Source organism: Coturnix japonica, chromosome 13, assembly GCF_054131305.1.
Source record: "Coturnix japonica strain WE chromosome 13, WE-NBRP24, whole genome shotgun sequence".
Lineage (NCBI taxonomy): Eukaryota > Metazoa > Chordata > Aves > Galliformes > Phasianidae > Coturnix > Coturnix japonica.
Window position 1 is genome coordinate 14,722,219 of NC_140675.1, and position 23,396 is coordinate 14,745,614.

At 49.7% G+C, this 23,396-nt stretch overlaps 1 protein-coding gene across 1 annotated transcript in view; it reads left to right on the forward strand.

Moving 5' to 3' along the window:
• The first annotated feature begins 954 nt into the window (after window positions 1-954).
• The window catches only part of HS3ST4 (heparan sulfate-glucosamine 3-sulfotransferase 4), a 45,269-nt gene continuing 22,827 nt past the window's right edge, over window positions 955-23,396 (forward strand). The window contains exon 1 of the mRNA XM_015877008.3: window positions 955-1,939. Within this exon, the coding sequence (XP_015732494.2) occupies window positions 1,326-1,939 (614 nt within the window). The 5' untranslated portion in view covers window positions 955-1,325. The remainder of the gene's footprint in view (window positions 1,940-23,396) is intronic.

Here is a 23,396-nt window from a genome sequence, read left to right on the forward strand (position 1 = left end):
TGTGCAGCACCCAGTCCCAGCTGGAGCTTGGGGACAGGAGGTCAGGTAGTGCTCATTCACCTGTGAGGGCTCTGGCAAAGGACTGAGCTTCTCAGCCACTGTGCATCACAGCAAGAGCAGATCTGTACAGCTGTGGAGGCATGGAGAGCATGGTGATGTGCCCCCAGTGACACAGAGTGATATCTTTGGGAGAGATAGTCAGGAGACATGAGAATGAAGGGCAGGAGGAGCTGAGGGACACTGAAGCACAAAATCTATGCTGAAGCCAAAGCTAAGAGCTGGAGGTGGGAAGTGTTGGATTGTGAAGCCAAAAGGAGAAGGTGGCTGCTCCAGAGAGTTGCCATGGGAGGCTTTTTGGCCACAGCCTGTTCCAGGGCACTGCTCCCTGTGCAGTGTGAGGTGCAGCCAACCTCAGCTCTTGGTTCCCACAATCCAAATCCAATACATAGAGAAGGGCCGTCAGATCTGCTCCACCAGCACAACAGCTGCCACCAACTCTTGCTCATGTGCTGCAGCCCATCTCTCAAACTCCACTGATGGAATCTGCCCGCTCCACTCCCAACCTGTAGAGGAACAAAGCTGGGGGTCTCTGACCCCTCTTCATGCTGCAGCACGAGCAGAGATTCCCGTGGGACCTCTTTGGTGCGCTCATCGGCTGAGAGCTGGGAGAGTTGGACAGGAGCAGTGAACTGTGGGCACTGGGGAGTCTGACAATACAGGATGCATTTTGGGGCACCCAAAGGGGAGGAAGTACGGATAACCGGTGAAGGAGCTGCCGCGGGGTGATTTCTGCTGAGGAACAGAGCAGGGGGTGCAGAGGGCAGCGGGTTCCCGCAGGCGTGAACGAAGGAGGGGTGGGGGGACAAACGGGGCGGGCGGAGCGCGGGGCCGCGGACCCCAGGGGCGGCCCCGGCCGGGGCGGGCGCTGCCGAGCGCTGCCCGCGGTGCGCTCCTCGCCGGCGCTGTCCCCGTTGCACCCGGTGCTGCCGGCGCGGCGTTCGGCGGAGCCCGGCGCGCTCCCCGCGCTCTGCACCGCGGCCGGGGGCGGGGGCGGGCCCTCCCCGCACCGGGAGCGCGCTCCCGCCTCCCACCCGGCACAAAGTTTCGCGGCAGGAACTCGGGAGGCAACAGTGCGGAGCCGGCGGCGCTGAGCCCAGGCGCGCCCCGGTGCCCGGCGGGGGCCGGCGCCGAGCGTGCCATGCGGGGCTCCCCCCCGGCGGCGGCGGCGGGGCGGGGGGGCGGCGGCGCCCCATGCGGCCGGGGCGGCCGGGAGGCGGCTGACACCATGTGCGCCCGCTGCCCTGGGCGAGGAGCGGGGAGCAGCCATGGCCCCCCCCGCGCAGCCGGGGGTGCCGGGCGGGCGCGGCTCTAAGGTGCCCCCGGCGCGGAAGCTGCTCTGCATGTGCAGCCTCTCGCTCTGCCTCACCTACCTGTGCTACAGCCTGATGGGGGGCGCGGGCCCGGCCGCCCTGCGCTCCCCGGCCGCTCTCCCCGTCACGGCGGCCCCCGGCGCCCCTCGCTCCCCGGCCGCGCTCCCGGGCACGGCGGCTCCTCGCTCCCCTCCCGGCCCGCCCGGCAGCGCCGCTGCCCCCACCGCCTCCGTCGCTCCGCCGCGGGCCTCCAACGGCAGCCGGGACGCGGGCGCCTGGACGCGGACGCCGCTGGCCCCCGGGGAGGTGATCGCGGCGCAGAACGGAGCCTTCGAGAGGGACCCGCAGGAGTCGAGCACCACGGACGAGGAGCTGAACCGCGCCGGGAGCCGAGGCACCACGCCGGACTACGGCGAGAAGCGGCTGCCGCAGGCGCTCATCATCGGGGTGAAGAAGGGCGGGACGCGGGCGCTGCTGGAAGCCATCCGAGCTCACCCCGACGTGAGGGCTGTGGGCACCGAGCCCCACTTCTTCGACCGCAATTACGAGAAGGGGCTGCAGTGGTACAGGTGAGCGCGCCGAGCCGCGCCGGGGGGGTCTGGGTGGGTTCAGAGGTCCCGGCGGGGCGGTTGTGCGGCCGGGGGCCTCCCCTGCAGCCGCGGTGGTATAACGCGATAAATCGATGGGGTGCGGGACCGACCCCGGCTGCTGCTGCTGGGCGCTGGGCAAAGCACGGCGCTTCAGCTGCACAGTGCCCGAATGGGTCAGAAATTAACAACTGCTGAAAGAAGGAAGGGAGCTCGTTGTTGCAGGTGATGCTGTGGGTTTTCAAGTAGAGAAGGATGCTTCTGTCACACCAGCTGCAGAGGGTTCACCCCACAATTAAGATTTACTCTTAATTCAACAAGTTTCACGTCCGAAAGTTTTTAAAGGCTTTTTTTTTTCGTTGCAAGATTTAATTAGAAATCTCAAAACGTGAGTGTTCGGCATCACGTAACACTTTAAGAGACTCTTATTCTAAGAGTTCTGATGATCAGAAAATCCCGAACTGCAGTGAGGAAAGGCTGAGTGCCTCGGAAGGTGTAGCAGAGCAACGAGTTGTGCTGGCTCAGGGGTTGTTAGTGGTGTTTTCTCCCCTTGGTTTCTACCTTCCTTCCTTTTTCTCTCTTTGATCTCAAACCAGAAAGCATGCAGTGTGTTAGCATAGCTTGCAAGGTACTGTGTTTCTTTAGCTCATGGTTACAAAGAAACCCATACTTGTTATGTTCCAAGAAACAGTGGCTAAGCAGATGGGTTCTGCGTTTTCATTGCACATGTTCTTGCTCTGAGAATTAAGGAAAAACAAGCACAGCAAGTTGGTTACTACATGCTTCAACCGGGCACTCTTTATTGGAATAACACTCACTGTTTCTATGATAGCAGCATGTAAATCTGGGGAACTCTAGGCAACTTCACGTGGATATCGTGCAAGCAGAGTCTTTGCAGCACCCATTTGGTGTGGCATCCACTTGGCTTTGTCAAAATGCAGAAGGATTTTCTTGGGGGACTCCAATAAAGTGGAGATCAGTGCTGTAAAACCATATTTATCTCTTTTCGGAATGCTGTACCAACTCGGGAGGAAAGCTTTGCCTCGATAAATAAGTTCAGCAAATGTGCTGGAAGGGGCTGGAGAGCGGCATAGAAATAAATGGGTTCAGTTTTATTCAAAACGGGTAAGGAAGATCAAGCACAGGATATGACAAGCTGCTTTTTCATCTCAAAAATCACACTGCACAGGAAAGGGGATGGAACTACTCTCCTGGAGCAAACAGCACACACGGGTTTTCATTTGCAGGAAGTGCTGTGAATGTTTTCATCCCTGTGGTAGCTCTGTGGCCAGCCCAGCTGGTTCCTGGTGCTGGTGATATGCTGCGCTGGCAGGAGGTGTGAGATGAAAAGATTGGGTAGGGGCTGATTTGTGAGGTCCTGGGCAAAGTAAGATGGAGGATGGATTATCTGGTCGTGGGGTAAATAAATTACATCACTGTTTAATTATCACTGTGGCCATGAGTGCTTGCCCCGATGGTTTAACATAAAGCATCTTCCACCTGCCCATCCCAAGCACCATCCTTCTCCTTTCTATGAGCTTTGCAGCCGTGTAGGAGCAGGGCAGTGGGTCTCACAGCATGCGGTGGGTGACAGCATCATGTGCACCTATAGGGATCACATCCTGCCCTGGGCTGAGATGAACTGAGATGAACTGGCTGCTCCCTGCCCGAGTAGCTGAGTTTTCCTGTCAGTAGATATTTCTGTTTTCATTTTATTAAAGAAAAAAAAAAAAAAAAAAAAAAAAGCAACCACTGAAGTGTTTATAGCAGCATCTCTTTACAGTGACTTTTATCACTTGTTTACATCTTGCACATAACACTTCCTTTTAAGCTGTTAGTTTTTAATGTGGTCAAGTTGATTTTTTTTCTTCTGCAGTGAAATAAAGAAATAGCAGCTTGAGTTCCTTGCTTTGTCGTTGACTGCTGAGCACATCTCACACCGCCCAGCCAAGCCTTGTGGAGGGGCAGGTTCTTCTCCATGTGCACTGGTGTGAGCTGGGTGTCAGGCCGCTCTGGTCTATGCTGCCAGGGTTGCTCTGTGCCTGTAATGTGTGCCTGGCTGCCTGAAGGGTGGGTGAGGTGATGGAGCTCTCCTTGAGCTGCACCCAATGCACCATGATGTGCATTAGCTTCTCTTGATAATTTCCTAGGGATTTTTTCTTTTTCCTCAGTGTTGGATGTAACTCCACTGCTATAAAACATTGAGTTAGAGGGCTAATAGGAAGTGAGTTTTAGCCTTTTGTTTTGTTGGCAGTGTGGCATTGCTTATATGTGGTGCATGTGTTAACTTGACCATCTTCAGTTCTGGGGCCGTGATACCCAGCAGCAGCATTACCTTGGGTAATGGACCCTTTTACCAGTGCTCTGTCTTACCATGGAACAAGTTGTTCTGGCAAGGAACAGGTGTTTACCTTTCCTTTGGATGCCGCTGGTGACTCTTTCTCATTTTGCATTCCTTTCTCAATCACAGGATGTGCTGTTGTTCTCTATTGGAATCACTGCTGACTTGCAGTCAGGCAGGCACAGTACAGATGCTGCCCTGCAGCAGTTGGAGCAGCTTCACACCAGGTCTGGGGAGTCTGGGGACAGGGCTGGGGCTCAGCACCTGGGTAAGGAGGAGGAACCTGAACAGAGATCACTCAGTTGGGATGCTCTGATCATGAGAGTGACCAAAGCTGTAGGTTTGAGCACTTCCATCATCTCAGCCTCTCTCTGGGACAAACAGGACAGCCTAGTGCTATGGGCAGCTGCCTGCAGGCTTGGGAAGGGGAAGTGGTTCCCTTCTGTCCATTCATGCTTTGAAGGCTGTTTTGACATCTGGTGTTTTAGCAGAAAATTGAGGACATGTAAATGTATTTTGAAAGCAAATGTGTTGTTTTAACAAAAATACGATCTCCATAATGCAAGGAGAGCATTGAATGGAGATCTGAAGTTCAATAGCTTGAAGATAATTCCAAAACCTCAGTCCTGGAGTTAAGCTCTGTGTACACATGCCTGTTGTTGGCCAACAGGCCAGCTGTGGCAGCAGGAGCTGTGGCAATGTCTCTGCAATCAGACCACGCTGCTGGTGCTCTGCCCCAGGCCCCCACGTGCCAAGCAATTACATGGGCATAACGTTATGCACACAGTGGTCCTGCTGCAGCCGCTGCAGGGAGCACTCACCATGACAAGCAATGAAACGGTTTGCATGTCTAATGCTATTTTCACGGCCTGTCTGGTTTGTCTTTTTTTTCCTTTTCTTTGAGTGTTCTCCATAATGGTCAGACCTGCATGTGTTACTGTATGAGCCACTGCCTTGGTACAAATAATGTGTACCACGACCGGGAGCACGGGCTATTCAGAAAACCAAACCACCTCCGTCAGCTCTGCGCTGATGGGCACTATAGGAACACCTACAGTGGAAGGACAGATGGGTTTTTTTTGCTAACAACAGGCACCGCTGCCTGGTAACTGCAGTATTTCTCTGTAAAACGCCTTCCTGGTGGACTGTGCCCTCTGCACTTCTGGTAACTTGGGGAAAAGCTATTGATTTTTTTCTTGGACCTGCTGTGAGTTGGCTTTTGCTGAAATGCAGTGACTCAGCTGCCCTCCCACCTCTGTGGATCCAATATATTGGGATTTATCTGGTTTGAAGGCTGCAGGAGCATTTCCATGTAATGCTGTTCTTCCAACAGCTTGTTCTCATCACCTTTCTCAAACCTTTAGGTATGTGTCAGGTCCTACCTTTGCACCAATTTTCTTAGACCAAGTCTTCCATGCAATACAAGCACTCTCATGCACCACTGACCTTCTGTCAGTGCCTGCATCCAGCTGCAGTAATGTAAAGTACATGGTTGCTGTAGCTGGCTCGCAGACTGGTGACTGTAAGCACAGGACCAAGCTGGCCCAAGTCTGTCCCTGTATTTGCCCTTCTGGAGGTTGAGAAGAGGCCACTGCAGCATCAGGTGTGGAATTTCTTTCATACCCAGAGCTGCCATGTGCCAGAACCACCGTGTTACCCCTTCCCTGTTTGCAAAGCCAGGGGAACCCCCAAGCATCCTTGGCCAGCAGTTTTCTCTCAGCCTTTTCACTCCCTTTCAGATGAAGGGTTGGGATGCAGGAATGAATCAGGCCTCTTTGCAGTGTTTTATCACCTGATGATGGTTAACCACAGGCTACTTGACTGTAGCCATGGGAATGGCAGCAGCTTTCAGCACCCCATGCCTCTTCACGCTGTGCTTTGCTCGTTCTTGCAAAGAGTGTGAGATGAGTGTGAGGACAACACACGGGCAGGGGATTGCTGCAGGAGCCCAGCCTGCAGAGCCCTGTGTGGCCACAGCATCCTGCTGCTGGGCAGGGCAACAGTAGGGCTCGGTGGCTTTTGGAGCACACAGGGAGCCTGCAATAATCTCACTGTTACACTATATCTTCAAGCACATACTTTCTGTAGGATTTTGCTCGATAATCCACTTAAGTAAATGCTACACTGCTTTGCTTCTAATGGTTTAAGTGTTATTTGTAGTGTCAAAGTTTGTGAGCTTCGCTCTGTGCGTGAATGCAGTATCACTCAAGCATGTAGACACTACAGAAAATCCAAAAATAGGCCTTGGGAAATACAGCCGCCTTGGAAAAGAGAAAGGCAAAGAGTCAGTCGGTTGTATTCCTGGGTTTAAATGATGAGTCTGACCTCAGCTCGTTTTTTTGATTTACTGAGGCTTGTTCTGCTCTGTTAGAAGCACCAACTGGCTGCAAAGGAGCAACAGGTTCTCAGAGAAAGTTGTGGACAAAGCCTTTTGATTTTCAAAGTAAAAATTCCAGTACAAATTGGTGACACCTCGTATTGAGAGAGGTTGGAGTCCTTTGCTTTTCATGGATTTCTCTTACCTCTTGTTGTCATGGGGACTTCTTTTCCCTGAGTTATTATATCATGCACTTCAGCAGAAATTTTATTGCTTTTGGGGCTGGAGAGGCTCATGTGGGACATTTCTCACTGCTCATGGTGTAATACACAGAGGTAATTTCTTTCAAATGATTTTTGCTTGAAGTGGTTTCAATGAATTGAACAGGGTAAGAGTTTGAATGAATGGCTGAAATGTTAGTGCTGAGTTCAGGTAAAGAACATATACCATCAAACTTTCCAGAGCATTAAATGTGGGTATTATAATTTCACTGCGGTATGTGAGTAGGCAGCAGTCCATTTTATCCTTCTATTCACTTTAAAAAATATATATGTGTTAGTTAGGATTTGAAGTGGTTTAAATTGGCTTCCAATCCCTTTTAAAAACATTAGATAAAACCCTAAACAAAAGAGTCATCTCAGACACAGAGAAGAACTGGGGACCCCAATGCAAGAGGCTGGGGCTCTGCTGCCTGCGTGGCCATATGGAGCTGGTGCAGCCACTGTATGTTTGTTGGTTGGGTGGCCAGTTGGGTGAGTGGATGGGTGTCTGGTATGGTCGTTGGTTGGGTTGTTAGGTCGTTGTGTGGTTGGTTAGGTGGTTGGTTGGGTGATGGGTTGAGTGGTTGACTGGTTGATTGTTTTGCTTGTTTGGGTAGCTGCTGCTTCCACACTGAGCAAGAGTACTCAAAAGCCATGTGTCTGAAGGCTGTGGGAAGGATTCCTATTTATGGAAAAACTACCAGTATTTTCAGATCTCCCATTTCCATCCCCAGAGTCAACACACCAATTTAGTAAATGTTGCAAGGCGCACTATTTTCCCCCTTGTCATATTATACATCCAAGCATCAAGGATGGATCATAAACTTGCTCTTTATGGCTTTAACATTTCAATTGCTAGTCACATTTTATGTAAATGAAGGTATTTACCTTGACAAGCTCTCCTGTGAAGTACAGTACTTCTTTAAAGAATTTATTTGGCAATATAAACAGGCCAAACGCTGAGGGTGGATGCAAAATTCACAATTGATTTCCCAGCTAAGTACCGTGGGGTCCTCCCAGGTATCCCAGAGACTGTCTGACCATGGAGAAGCTGAGGAAGGGCAGCTGAGGTCAGAGGAAATAGTGAAGGGACGTCAGTCGGAGCCACCAACCTGCTGAACAGCACTGATTTCAGATAAAAATAACTCCATCTGCCAGACTTTATTTTGTATTATAGTGATCTCTGTGTCACATTTTGGGCAAAAATCTGATTTCCATTCCCTTCAGAGCCAGACTGGAGTAGGTTTTTCCCCTTCCTTTATTAGCAGGCAATCATTTTGGTTATGAGTAGCTCTGGTAGCCTGAATTTGTATCTCTCCTTTGTTTTAGAGAATATATCCTTTCATCTTGCATTGAGATGGGTGCAGTAATATAATATACTTTCTATTAGTGTTCATCCACATCTGCAAATAACTTTATTTTAGCCTCAGCTCTGCCCTTTCTGTATTTGTTCTTGATGGACGTTCATATAATTAAGCTGAGCAAGCGAGCACGCTCATGGAGAGCTAACGTCAGAGTCAGGAGCATGTGTTAAATTCGCATTCGGATTCAGCAGCTGACAGCACAAGCTGAGATCACCCCGTCAAGGAAAAGACAAAAACATATGTGTAAGCTGGGGGAAGGGGCTCCAAGCAGGGACAGGGCTCCTCTGGCCAGCTTCCCCCCAGATATGGGAGCTCCTGGGTAAGGGAAGTGGCACGGGGGAGGCCTGCTAGTGAGTACAGGGCTGCACGGCTTGAACAAGGCATTAATGAAGAATTTCTCAGCTCCAGTTCCACTTGTTTAAAGATATACCAAGCCTTTTCCATCCAAAGTGCTGACTCATGAGGGGCCGATGACAGACCATGGATCCTGAAGTCGTTGCTGCTGGAGGTCTTTAATTGGCCTTTGGTTCCTCCTCCTTGGTCCTTCCCCCTGGGAGCATGAGCATTGATTCTGCTGCTGCTTGCCTGCACTGTCAGCACTCACAACTCCCAGCTCATTTCTCAGCTATTCATTTGGAGTGCACAAATCCCAGATCATCAGCTCCCAACACGGTGTGGGGGCCAGAGGGGCCAACAGGCTGCACTGGGCTATGGGCCTGGGGGCTCTGGGTAGTGAGCAGGCACTAAACTGAGGGGGCATAGAAATCTTCAGGCAGCGTTTTGGGCCATCTCCCAAAAAGAGCACCCTCTCTGCACCATCCTGACTGAGGATCTGGGTCTAACTCTTTCTTTCACCTGCTTTTGGGCTGCTCTTCCTCTTTGCTGCTCCTTGGTGGCTGCTGTGTGCGGATCAACATGGGAGGAGGGAGCTCTGCTGGGTGTGCTGCACATGCCTACATCAAGAACAATAACGGTTCCTTACTCAGCTCCAAATCCTCAAGAAACCCCCCCCCAGCAATCAAAGCACGGTGGAAAAATGCCTGAGGCAATAACTTCATTGGTAAACTAACACATTTAGCTGAACATTTCTGAGACCCAGCAAATCGTAATGCAATTTCCTATGCAAAAAGGGTTTATCTCTATCTAAATATTATTCTGCATCGTTACTCATTGTAGGAAAGCTATTGCTCTCCTAGGTTAACTGATTGAACTTTGGAAATAAAGCAGCGAGCTTATCGTACTGGTGGTAGCTTGACTTTTATTGCTCCTAAATTGTGGTGATATTGTTCGATGTGAGTAAACGAATGCTCCATTAGAAAATATTAAAGTTTGGTACTACTTCAGAATTAAAGAGATTAAAAGAGGCATTTCTGCAGTCTAGTCCACCATGAAATTGCAGTCTACTCGGTATGTAAAGTGTGTAATGCAAACAACTGAACAATTAGTGACAAAGGATGACTGGCATAGATTTAAGGCTCCAACTATCCTGGATTTCTTGAGGCTGGAATGGCAGTAGGGGAAATGTGTTATTAGATCATTGCAGGCTGTTCTGCTTGAGCCACTGCTGGCAAAGGTACTCCAAGGTGCTTTATTATTACCCCATTCCCATGTATTATTCCAAAACCCAGGACGTGGTCATCTCTGCAGGATGTCATCCATGTCTCTGCCATGGTCTGGGCAACTAAGATCTGAACAGGTTTATTTGGAGTGCAGATTTGTGTCCTGCAATTGCAGTGATGTCCTATAAATGAACACAAATTGCATTTCTAACCCAGCCCTTCTCCAGCACGTTGTGTAGCAGTCATTTTGCACGTTGGTGCCCCTGTGCTTAAACGTACAGCTCAGACTGCATAGTTCCTTCTTCATTAACAGGATTTATATCCTTGGTGTTTCTTGCTGCCTGACTTAGTGTTGTAATGAAGAACACGAATGCTGCCTTAATTAAAATGCAAAACCCTTACATTTATATATATGTCGCCGCTGAAAATTAAGGTTCACTAAAAATTAAGGTTCGCTGAAAACAGTGAGTTTAAAAGCTTGTGGCAGGTTTAGCTGCTGCCTGTGAAAAGGGAATGGCTTGGGAAGAAAGCATTTGGGGCAGGCTTAGCAATCAGCCTGTTTGTCCCTGGGCAGTGGGATGGGGACATGGGGCTGGGACGTGGTGTGGGGATGTGAGGCTGGGATGTGGTGTAGGAATGTGGGGCTGGGACACAGTGTGGAGACACAGTGTTTGGATGTGGGGTTCTTCCAATGAGGTTTTCCCCTCAGGGAATTCTCCATCAAGGGTGTCTTTGGGAGTTTGTTTCCAAAGTCCCTAGTTTAGTTTAGTGAGGGTCTTTTATCCTCTATTCCTGTGGGTTTTTCTTCTTCTTTTCTCCCAGTTTAGTGTGACATACCTGGGCCAACAGATAAGCCAGCAGGGAGTGGTGCCTTCATTGCCATGCACAAGCATTATTGCCTTTTGTGATGGTCCGCTACTTCAAGCCTCACCCCTGAAAATGTCTGCTTGTCCTGCTTCTGCTTACCTTCATAAGCAGAGGTACTGTGGCACGGTGAGACCTCCCCCCCCCCTTAGATAATTAGCAGTTGTCAATTAAAGTCTTATCACCAGAAAGGCCTCACGAAGCAAGCTTTGAGACAGAAAAGAAGAACAGTTTTGTCTTTCACAGGTGGGGTGCATGGGTGCTGGCTCTGGCCCAGTTGCATGTTGGCCAAGGATGAGCACTGGTCCCAGCTTGCAATGCTCGCCATCATCCTGCTGTTTTACCAGGGAGGTGCAAAGCAGTTTAATGAACCAGCGAAATTCTTCTATAATATTAATTCAGAAAAAAAGTAAAAATTGTAAATGCAAACATTCCAGACTTTCTCTCTCCGAGCGCTGTGCATGCATCGCCTGTGGCACTATTATCAGTTATGAAGATATTTTGCATTCAAGGATTTGCAGTTTCCAGGCCCATGAATATTCAGACCCCAATTCGCCCTTTCTGTCTGTGCACTGGACCTATCCTTTCCTTTCCTTCTCTCCATTTTCTTTTTTTTTCTCCAGCAGATTCAATTAGTTCTATTTGCTGCTTTAGCAATAAAACAATTCCCTCTGTGGCATTAAAATGAGTTTGTTTCATTATTTCATTTGGCTTCTTGTTATATGTTGGAGGAAAGGAGGGGGCCGTACTCACCGCCTGCCCCTCTGCGGGGGGAGGGCTGCCAAGTGAGGACGCTGGATGCACTTGGGGCAGCATTAAGAATTAATGAAGGGCATTTGCTTGTGTGAGGCGCGGGATCCTCACTGACGGAGTCAGTCTCAAAGCTACGGGTAAAATTGGACCAGTCCCAGAGATCTTCAAGATGACTTTGGTATCCGAATTGCCCAAGTAGCTTTGGGTGTGCTGGTCTGTTGGAAATGTTGGAAGAGCTGTTTCTGCTCAGTTCTTAAGCACGCAGACCCTTTTGCCTTGGCTGTTAGTAATGAAATGCAGAGGCTGTACCCACGTTTATTTTAGCTAAGGCACAAGTTAATCTGAGCTGAAACATCAATTTAAAGCCAGCATCCCAGTTTATTGAACTGTCGCTCCGTGGTGGCTGGGTGCGCACTATGCTGGGGCTGGGGCCAGGATACTAGTGGCATTTTCTCCCCAAAATGCAGAACACGGCATAAGGAAAGCACACAACTGTTGTGAGTGTCGGAATAGCGGTAATTATGTGGGCTGGGTTTATAAATAATTATACAGAGTGCCAGAATTCTTTTAGCAATCTGCTCTTGGAGTGCCCTTTCAGGGTCTGCGATGGCGTCAGGTAGCTGCACGGTGTTAACAGACCCATAAATCATCCTTGTTTCACACTGTGCTAAACACAAATCATATTAGCTACAACACTGAGGAGCATCTAAGTAGAGAGAAGAGAAAGGCAATGTAGAAAGAGGAAACTAGATTTAAATCTAATTGCTTTCTCACGTGTGTTGGCTGGGACACAATGGTGGGCTACAGGAAGGGAGGTCAGCGCAGGCTGGGTGCTCCACTGCCATCACACTGTTAACAGCACATGCTGCTATTGGGGGTGGATGAAAAGCCATGGGGCTTTGTGTGTTCCTCTTTCAGTGACTCAGATAGTTTGAAACAGTGGCACTGGTTCCAATTCCTTTTTCATTATGAGATTAAATCTAGAACCAAATGAGAATTTCCAGACCCGTGTGTGAGTCGCGAGTTGGGTGGCGCTGAGGGAAGTGGGTGCTGTACCCTCCACAGGATTCCTATCTCCCCATGGGGATGTTCTGATGGGGTGGGGGGAGCTGGGTGTTGTGCCCACACCTCTGGTGTAAAGGGGAACCAAAGTCTGCTGGCAGCTGGGGGAGCTCTGCTGCAGGCTGATGCGATGGGTCGTTAACGGCAAGTCTGAATGGAACAGAGTACGGGAGCTCAGAAAGGAAATATGTCTATTTGGGGTGGGAAACTCTTTTAAAAGGAAGAAAAATTAGAGAGTCCAGCGGGGTAAGCAGGACTGCAAAGTTAAGTAATTAATCACACGGGTTGTAACTTGGAAAGGAAGTAAACGTGATAAAAGGATTTGTCTGAGTAGATTACAGACAAATTAGAAAGAAAAAAAAAGGAGGGGTCATCACCGACCTGGGAATTGTGCTCTTTAGAAGTCTTCAATCATTCTCGCAATCAATTCTGCATTTCCTTAATAGCAGTGTGAAACATGGCTCGCTCTGCATTGTCTTAGATTAACCGCTAACTGCAAACCATACATTAAACGAAGTATTGAATATTTGTCTCTCAACAATACACTTGGAAATTGTTTATTTCCCTACTAGGTCTTCTGCAATGCATTTAGGTACTGTAACCTAAATTGTAAAATATATACTGGCAATATCTGCACTCGATATTCTCCCATGCACTGATCTGACAGCAGCTGTGCGACGGCCCACAATTACAGCGAGTTTTTTTCTCCTAAACTGATTGTTTGTTTCTGGAGACAATTACACTGACTTTATTATACAACCTATGTTTCTCTGCAGCAAACAATCAGCTTTATGGGTTTTCTTTGTAAAATACCAAGTCGGTATACTCACTAATATGATTCAATTGTATTGTGTTATCTGACCTTTAAGGAACTTGCAATCTATAACAACATGGTTCTACAGCAGATCCGCTAGTAAAAAGCCATGACTTCTGGGAAATTCAGCCTGCAAACAAGTGCAGCCCAGATCTAAAAGGAGCAGTGAGGCCTTTTAACCCCTTTGCTGCTGGTCAGTGGGGCTGGTCTGGGCAGTCCCATGGGATGGACACACGGGATGAGGCTGGTAGTGGGAACAGGAACCCCCATCCGTATGCTTAGTAGTGGGGGATTCACCTTTCAAAGGTTGTCAGGCTGTGATCAGATGAATGAAGGATATGAAATGTTGGATGTTGCAACAGGTTGGATATTAGGAAGAATTTTGTCTCTGGAAGAGTGGTCAAGCACTGGCACAGGGGGGTGGTGGAGTCACCGTGCCTGGAGGTGTTTGAGGGCAGGTATGGGACTTAGGGACCTGAGTGAGGGGGCAATACTGGTAGTAGGTGGATGGTTGGACTGGATGATCTTTCCAACCTGAATGATTGCATGATTCTGTGTTCAGCAGCCAAGACCCTGGAAACTGGAGGGAGCGTGGGAGCTGCTAACAGGGAGAGAAACACCTCTGAAGTTTTAATGATCGTTTCTCAGAAGCCAGAGGACGATCTGTGCCCAATGCTCAGTGTTGTTTTTTTGTGTTTTTTTTTTTTTTTTAAAGAAAGTTTTCTCAGTGCTCTGCATGGACTTTTGGCAGAAATCTTTGTGAAACAACTTTTCCACTGAGGAACCAGAGATCAGAGGACCGTTCTCTTTAATGCTCGAGTGTGCGTGAACTCACAGGGTATTATTTGAGGCTCTGCTAACCTTGTTAAAGGTCACCTTTTGATCCCATCAAATACCCTCTTTACCTGGAGATAAGATTTAGAAATGAAAGACAAGAAAGAAAGAGCTTAAGGAAGAAGGAGAACCAGGCAGCTTGCTGCTCCCAACTGGAGGGGGGGTGGATTGGGAGCTGAGGTGAAGGCAGTGCTGGAGGGGAGCACCAGGCACTGGATCCCTGCAGCCCCATGCACTGCATGGCACTGAGGAAGCAACTCCAGACCAAGGTCACAGCCGAGGTCAATAAATAATACATGACAATTAATCTTAGAGACCTGCTCCTCAGGGATAGAGGAGAGGACACTGCGGTGTGCAGGTCTGGGCTTCCAGGCTGTTGTCTTGGCTCTGTATCAACCTGGGGCGAGTCAATGAAAAATGAACCTCTGCTGGGAGCTCTGTGCCAGGCATTGGGCTCCATCCCAGCAGCCCTGTGCCCACCCCACTGGGATTTCTGCAATTGTTTGCCTCTTACAATCAATTCCCATTGGAGATGTTTTAAAATGTATAACTGTCTCCTTGAGACGACGGTATCCAGCAGGTGGTAACACTCAAAGCTTTTTCTTTTTAATCGGCAGTAAGGATTTACAAAGGAAACCTTGACTTTTAGATTGATTTTTAAATAAGCATATATTTAGCTGTTAGTGCTTGAAGTACATATTGGATTATATTCTTCTGCAAACAGAATATTCTAATTGATCTTGCTAATAAATAATGAAAGCCAGCTCTGGTACGTATAATTCAAGGTTACGCTGCATTTGTACCAGCAGCACCAGGGAGTTTTTTAATGCTTAAAAGCTTATTTCTTTAAAAAAATAAATAAATAAAATAATAATAATAAAAAGCAGAAAAAAACCCACCACAGCGTAGATGTGGGGAGGAAGGCGAAACGCTGAGCTTTTCTCTAGAATTTCCTTTTGTTATTTTCTACAATGTAATTAGCAGGTGCCACCGCTTGAGATCTTCATATGTGCACAGAACCAGCTTGAAGGGAGCGGGCAGCAGCTTGCCTGGGCTGCACGTTGTGATGCAGGGAGCCTGACCCCGTGTGCTCACAGTGCAGCATCCTTTGTTTACCAGTCGTAATGGGAAGTTGTGGAGATCTTCAGGGTGGGGGCTCAGGAATGTGAGGTTGTCTGGACAATCAGTGTTAGTGTTCAGCCTCCTATTGATCAGTGCTGTCATGGCTGCGGAAGGAGCAGCTGTGGGGAGCATCCACACTGGGATACCCCAAGGGTGCAAAAGGAGCTGAGAGGTCCTATGCTTTGCTTTGGGCTGCCCTGAGCTCCTGCCAGATACTCCCAGGGCCTGATGTGCCTGTGGCCAAGTTTGTCATTCAGTGCAGCCACACAGCACAACCCAGCACCATTTTCCCTCCCAGGGGGTGGTTCATGGATTGAGCAGAGCTGCAGCTCCTGGTGCTGGTGCAGAATGCGCTTTTCTCATAAACTTCTGTCCTCCTGCAAAAGTTTTCTGGCAAACACAGATTGCCCCTTTGTTAGTTCAGCAGAGCCCATGAGTGGCTGTGACAGTTGTAATACGATGGAGCTGGGTCACTGCAGTTGGCTAAGGTGTGGATTCTCAGCTTGTAGAGCAGGCATTAATCACTCAGTGACATTGCAATTACCATACAAGATAGGGCATTTATTTGGCATTTAACATGTAATTAGGGGAAATAACTGTTTCTTCCCCATGCTAAGGTAGTGCGAATTGCAAATGGCCAGGTTTGACCTGGTGAGTGGCTGCAGCTCGCTGCATTGGCTTTGCCACAGGGCAAAGAGGTTCTTCGTCCAGCTAAGGTGAAGTGTGCTATTAAAGCTGACATTCACTGCAGCCATCTCTGAACAAAATCCTCCCCTGCTGGAGTGACAGCAGTGCCCAGAGCAGTGCGCAGAGCATGGGGCTGTGCTGACTGTCATCGTGGGGTGGAATCCCCAAGCCCAGGATCCTGCTTTGTGACAGCAGCTGTGGGCCGATGCTCCTGAGGAGAGCAGGACAGGGTAAGCGTGTGGTGTTGGAGCCTCGTAATCTCCAAACATCCTCAGCTCGAGGATTAAGACAGGGACCAGCTCAGGACCTGGCACAGGGCTTTTATTGCTGGCTGCTGGGGAGGGAGGAATCCCTGGGGACAGGGCAGCCTCAGCCAGTCAGGGCAGAGGGGACAGTGTGGTGCAGTGGTGCAGAAGGCTGTACTCATTGCCAGCCCGTGGAGAGTAGCTCTCTGTTTCTGAGCACCGTCCTCCACTGCCATTGTCCTGCTGCCCACACCAAGGAGCCATTCTTAAGAATGATTCTTGCAGAGTGGCCAGCACAGGTCCTCCAAGAGAGAGGGAACATTGCTGGATGCAGTCTGTGTGTCTTAGTGTGGGGAGAACCAGGACCTGTGTGCTGGCTCCTTGTTCCACAGGGCTGCTTGTGCCCAGGATGCTTGTTGCTCTGGGGCTGCCCAACATGGGGCTGCTGGCAGCCCCAGGTGGGTACACCAGGAGAGGAGTGCAGAGGCAATGGGAGCAGTATGGGGTTGTGGCTGGTGGCTACCTATCAGCAAAACTGCTCCTCATGGTTTTGCCTTATGTTTGTTACAGGAGGTCATCATGAATTATGGATACGAGCATATGAAGAACTGGGATGGGTAATTAGAGGAAAGTCCTGGAGCTCCTTGGCTCCATTGCACCCCACAAGGGAGCTGCTCTTCTGCCAGTGAGGTCCTTGGGGTCAGGTGCTGTCCCTGCACTGCTGTTTCGGGTCTAGAGTTGATGCTGCCTCTCCTCAGGACCGTGCTGTGCCTGCTTAGCTGGCGCGTGGTGTGAGTCTGAGTCAATTAATGCTCATAACACCACTCCACATCCTTGGAGAAGAGCAGAGTACTGGAGCTGCTGTTATGATTTGCTAGGCAATGCAATTAGTTTAATATCAGAGAGAGCTCCCAGCCAGCCCACCCGCTCCCCAGCCTCTCACTGTGCATGGCCGCCTTGTGTTGTCTGGCAGAGATGAGACACATGTGGGTCATGTCTGCTCCTCACCACCACCTGCCCTGCTCCGGCTCCTGAATCATCCCTGGCTGTCACCCTTCTGTTCCATTAAGGCCTGATGTCATCATGACCTGTGGCTTGGTCATAGCAGCCATCAGTGATATCACGACCAGATGCAGAGTATAAGCCATCCCGTTTGTCCTCATCTGTTTACCTCCATGTGAGCTCTGGGGGTGCCAGTCCCTCCTTTCCAAGTGCATCAGGCTCTGAGGAACTGTGTTGTCCTGGATTCTGCACCATTAGGAGTCCATGATGAGGATGTGAGTCCTGGCTCATCCCTGTCCCGGGACAACACTGCCCCTGGCTGCAGGTACACAGCTCTGTCTGCAGCACAGGGCAGGCCCTGCCCAGTGAGCTAGGGGCAGTTGGGGTGCACTGTGCACACCAAGGGATGCCTGGGGACATGTGGAGTGCAGGGGCTGCATGAGCATTTGTGCACTTCCAGCTGAACCCTCAGCAATGAGGCTGTTCACTCCACTTCCACATGTTTGAGAAAGGATGCTCAGCCCCTTGTGTTCCACCACTCTGCCCCCTGTGTGCCCCCTGTGTGCCCCCTGTGTGCCTTGTCTCTTCTTAAACCGACCCTTTGCTATCAGATCTCATTCCTCGCAGCACATGAGGGCTGGGGGCCGTCGCCTTGCGCTCTTCCCTCACAGCAGATGAAGACATCAGGCTCCTGACGGGCATTCTGAGAGCTGCCATTACATTTTTCCTCCTCCAGTTCTTGAAATCATTTCACAGGGATTCAATTTTCTCTCTCATATTCACTCTTGCAAACAGATTTGAGAAACTCTTTGTTAGTTGAAATAGTCTCTGAAATGTGCTGCTGTATTTCTTTTTTGCTATTCTAATTAGCCTTTTAACTCGGTGCCGCTTGTATTTATAAACGGCTAATCCTCCCTCTCCAGTCCTCCTCCTCCTCCACAGCCGAACATTTCCACTGTTTAAAGCCGTTTGCTCTTTCCTGTTTTCTGTTTCCAGGTTCCTTTGCTATTGCTGGTTAAACACTCGAGCTCTCGACGGAGCTCCCTGATCAGACGCGGGGTCTCCTTTGCTGCAGCACTTTCCCTGAGCGAGATTCAGCTCCAGGCTGGAACAAGCCTTTGAGCAGCTGCCTCACTTCTCCAAGATTATTTCCAGACCGCCTATTTTAGCTGTTCAGCTCCAACCATGCAGCTCCCGCAGAAATGGGCAACCAGGGAGGGGGTGGGGGGGTAGTGGGGAGAGCACAAAGGCAGATCCAGTTTGCTAGCATCAGTCTAATCATGCCCATGGGGACACAACCCTGCTGGGATGGTCCCTTCTCTCTGTACTCAGCCCATGTCCTGCAGCCCCCACTGCTATGCAAGCTGCCAGCATCCCGAGCAGTACTGTGTTCTGAACATCTTGGATCCTTCCGCTCAGAGCAGCTTTTGCGTTTGAGCAAAGGAAGCAATGTAACCAGATTTGTGTCCCTATCCATCATCCTAATTAATCACTGTAGTCTAAAATGCATTTCTACTCTTCGATGCTTTTACATACTTAGGAGCCAGGGTGACCTGCTTTGGGTAGGGTTTCTATAAGCTCCTCAGCTTAATGTTGGTGAGTGCACCACCCCAAGGCTGGGAGTATAAGCATGCACTTATCCCGCCAAAGCTGGTGGGAGAGTACCCCATAAGAACCTTTTTTGCTGTGCGCCTCTAACCCTTGACTTAGGAACACTTTCCCCATTAATGCTTTTATCTATCTCTGCATTTATGAAGCTTAAGATAACTCAGAGCTCTTCTGGTGCAATGCCAAATTCTAGCATAAAATATCGAAATGTCTTGTATGGCGCAAAGCTTTATCTGCAGGCTGGAGATGTAGGGCTTTCCTTTAAAGTAGCCCCGCTGCCAGAGCATGGTTTCAAAGAGCAAATATGCAGGGATCTGCTGGCTTAGCTCAATTCCTAAATGCAGATAAGGCTTACAGCCTTCATTGCAGGTAGGAAGATTCCAGTGACAGTGAAATGTGTTTGATTGTGCAAATCTCTGGCTGTGGCAAGGAGAGATGGGGAGCACAGACAGATGGTCTGGCACGGAGCGCACGCTGGGAGCCTGCTAAGCACACTTTCTAAAATGCATCCTCTGCCTTGTGGCAAAGTCCTTTATAGACATGAAGGTGAGAGTGACAGGAGCCGCGACTTGGGCACGCTGGTGGCTGGGGTGTGCTGTCATAGTCTGTGGATCCTGCAAGTCCTTTGGTGAGCTGTTTTCTTCTGGAGTGGAGTCAACTCTGCCCACACTGCATGCACTGCTCTGTGCTGCACTGCCTGGGCTCAGAGCTGGGCAGTGCCCTTCTGCAAGAAGGGATGGAGGATGGAAGGAAGGAGGACTGTGCAGAGATGCAGTGCTGAGTGCAGGTGGAAGCTGTGCTCGCTGGGGATCTGGTGAGGAGCAGAAGCCAGGACTTTTGTCCTAATACCACTTTTTAAAATGTGCATATCTGTTACCAGTGAGCTATTTGCTTCACATGAAGTATTAGTCCTTGTCAAGCTATATCTTTTCCGTGCATAAACCGCGTATTTTGATGCCTTGTTTCGTTATTCAATCTTTCCACTCCCCAAAATTCATCTCCATTTTGTCATTTGCTCAGTTCTCTTCGTGTTTGTACGGGGTTTATGAGACAGCAAGAGCATTCATTCTCAGCTCTGGGAATCTTCACCTTGGCAGCATGTGAGCCACTCCAGCAACCCCCCTTCCCTTCCCCCCCACCGCCCTCCGTGCTCCCTGCCTGGCATTGGAGCACCACACAGCCCTGGAGGAGGGGGCACACTCCCCACCCCTCACTTCTCTGGGTTCAGGCTGCTCCCAGCCTTTCTCCTATCCCTCCCACTGGCCCTCGGTTCACTTCCCCAAACTGGCATTCCCTCTGCTGGGTGTTTCCTGCTCACAGCCTCCTTAAGACCTTGCGGTAAAACTTTACACATCATTTATCATGAGATGTATTAATGGCACAAACAATCTCTTAGCTTCCTTTTAGCTCAGCATGCCCGCCATGTGGTCTACTCATGACTATTAACAGCACAGATGACAGACCAGGCAGTGAGAGGATGTTTTCTAATTTGCTTTCCTCACCCCATTATGTTAGGGGGGTTCTACCACATGCCTAATTCTGAGAAGCCAGAGAAGATGCTCGCAGTACCTGAGGGGTTAAAGCTGTGTGTGTTGTTATGCACAGACCAAGAAGATTTCTGTCCATTTCCCAGACCAGTCTGTAATTTTTAAGCATCATAAATCTGCCTCCTTGCTGCTAAAGCCAGCAAGAAATCACGCCTCGCCATGTCAGTCTCCAGTCAGTCTCTTGTCCTGATTTAAGCAAAACCATGCAACTGGTTGCTACTGTACGCGAATGCAGAAGTAAATGCCTCATCTGCTATGCTGTCAGTGGTTCTGCAATCATTAATCTAATGAAACTGATAATAACTCTTGGGGATGTGGTTCTGGGTGAAATCTCAACCAGAGACGCCGTGCAGCCCGTACAGGAGGCGATTTGTCATCTGCAGGATGGAGGCACCTGCAGTAAGATAAGCGAATCCTAGAAAAACCAGATGCCACTTCTCATGTGGAGGAAGAGGCTTTTGTTGTGTTGCTCACATGGAAAACTATTGGTGCCTGAGGATGGTGCCCCCCCAGATTCCCACAGTGGCACCCGCCTGCTGATGGTCACAGCAGTGCTGCCATCCTGGGGGTGGCAGAGAGCAATGAGGGTCAGCAGTGCACATGCTGCCATGGTGTATCCCGGGGACACAGAGCCAGGAGGCCACGCTCTGTTGAACATCTTACCATTTTGTCTTCCTAATGGCTGGAGGCTTTTACAAGAACACACAGTTTTTGTCTGTGCTCCAGCGAGAGGAAGAAGGATGCTTCTAATCCGGTGCTGGAGAACTTGGCTGAGGATCAGAGATGCTTGCCAGCCCCTTGCTCTCCCAGAATCTTCAGCAGAGATGCCCAGGAATGTTCCTCGTCCATTCTTTAGCTGCAAGAAAAAGTCAGTTGCTAAGTCAAAGCCTGAGCAGTTTGCAAACTAGAGCTGATTTTGATGAATGTTTGGATTTTAATGTGTTTTGGGGAAAAGTTTCGTTGTTGACAGAACACTTTCCTTCAGCTGCTCTGGTTAAGAGGTATGAAAATGACAGTCAGAATGTAAAGGTTTATTTATTTCAGATCTAGAATATGAAAGAAAAAAACCAAACCACCACAAAACAACCCACCACTAAACACCAATAGGGCTGAAATCTGTCATGGTTGCATTTCTATAGATCTCAAACAATGCATTGAGAGCTCATAACGTTTTCCAGGATGTTGCTCTTTCATCAGTGTGGGAAGAGCTTTTGATGTTTCAAAATCTCTTCAGGAGATGAAAACCGCTCCTTGTTGGTCTGTAACCAGCGCTTCCTTCCAGACAGCTCTGAGCAGCATCAGAAATAGATGGAGAAGGAGCTGACATCCAGCCAGGCAGTCCCACGGATCTGGAGGCCACCTGCTCCCAGCACATACCCAGCCAGGAGCGTTGCCTATGGAGACCTTCCAGGCTACAGCCGCAGTTGCAGAGAGCCAGGCTGGAAATCTAGCCATTGAAAGAGTGTGAAAACTGAGACCGAGAGCTACTGCTGCCAAGAGCTGGAGGGCTCAGGGACCATCCAGAAGGAAGGCAGAGACATGGGCTGCAGTGGGATCTCTGTGGGCTGTGGCATGCTGAGCGCTGCTACAGGCTTTGGGGTATGCAGCACCTTTCCAGTGCAGAAATCCATGTTCCTTTGCTTTGTATTTGTCCTCACTTCTCTGCTATGGCTTGTGGAAAGAAAGGAGTAGTGAGGCCAGGTCCAGCCCCTCCCCTGCCCTGAGCCCTCCCCATCTCCTTGAGCATTCTGCTGGATCCTTGATGGTCACTTCAGAGGGGCAGAGGGAGGAAAGTTCATGGCTGTTTTTATCAGGAGAAAGAGATTATCTGCAAACGCTGAAAAAATCACAAATGCTCTGTTAAGAAGGGAAAGTACCATCCCTGGCAAATGGAGCAAATTGGTATTAGCCTGCAGTCAAAGAGGATCTTAAATTATTGTCGTCTTTTTTGTATTGCTGCACAGTAGTCTAAAGATAAAAGCCATCTGGGAAGAGTTCAGATAAGTTGTGAGGGAGCTTCGATGTGCTGACTGCAGCATGCCGGGGTGAACCCTTTGGCTGTGGGCATTGCTGTGCTGCCAGGCTCGGGCTGATAAAGCTACAGCACCCAGGAGCAGGGCCGGGTGATGCAGCCTCCCCCTCTCTGCTGTCCCCTGCATCCCCAGCCCCGATATCTGCCTTGGCAAAGCAGCAGTGCCTCTGCAGATCCTGCTGACTTGAGCTGCTGGTGGAAACACCCGCTCGTTATGCAGTGCTGGCTATAAATTCACTTTCTTTGCTAAGTGTATGTTATGTTTCACTTTCCTCACAGCACGAGCTCCTCAAAGAGGAGCCTCAGTTCCTCTCTGTCAATGCCCACCACTCACCTGGGCAAGGACCTGTCCTGATGTCACCACTATGTGCTGAGTGTCATTGCCAGGTCTGTGCCAGCCGTGCTGGGACTGCGTCATTGCCCTGGGACCTGCAGTGCTGGAGCAGAGGCTTAAACCAGGCAGGACAGGTGCAGAACGAGAGTCTTTGAGGAACTGCTTTACTGATTCCCCAATGGCTTCCAAATCTGTCTTTGTTTGGTGCTGCTTTTTCTCTATTGCTTGCATTGCAAGGCAGCTTGAGGAGAGTGATAAGGCTTATGAATATGGAAATAACTCTCAGAGGGTGTTGGGGGGGGAGCTTTGCTGTGACCTGGGGCGTATTCCTGAATCGCTCACAGGAACAATACACATCTCGTGTCCAGCAGCCCCAAGGGCAGGGAGCCCACATGGCACCGTGGGCACCTCCTTCCCCAGGGAGCATCCACAGTGCCCAGTGTGAGGCCACCATCCCCGCTGTGCCCGGACGGGTGCTCCAGCATGCAGCTCCAGGCTGCTCTGCATACATCCGCCGGTTATTGATCGCTGTAAAAATCTTTAAAGATTAACTTCTGGGAACAAATATAACATCTTTATGGAGCGCCGGGAACAAACTGCTTTCGCATTCGGGTGGCTGCTCTGGTGCACAGAGACATCTGTTTGCAACAGGACGCTCAGAGCAAATGATCTGTCAGCGTTCGAGGAGACGTGT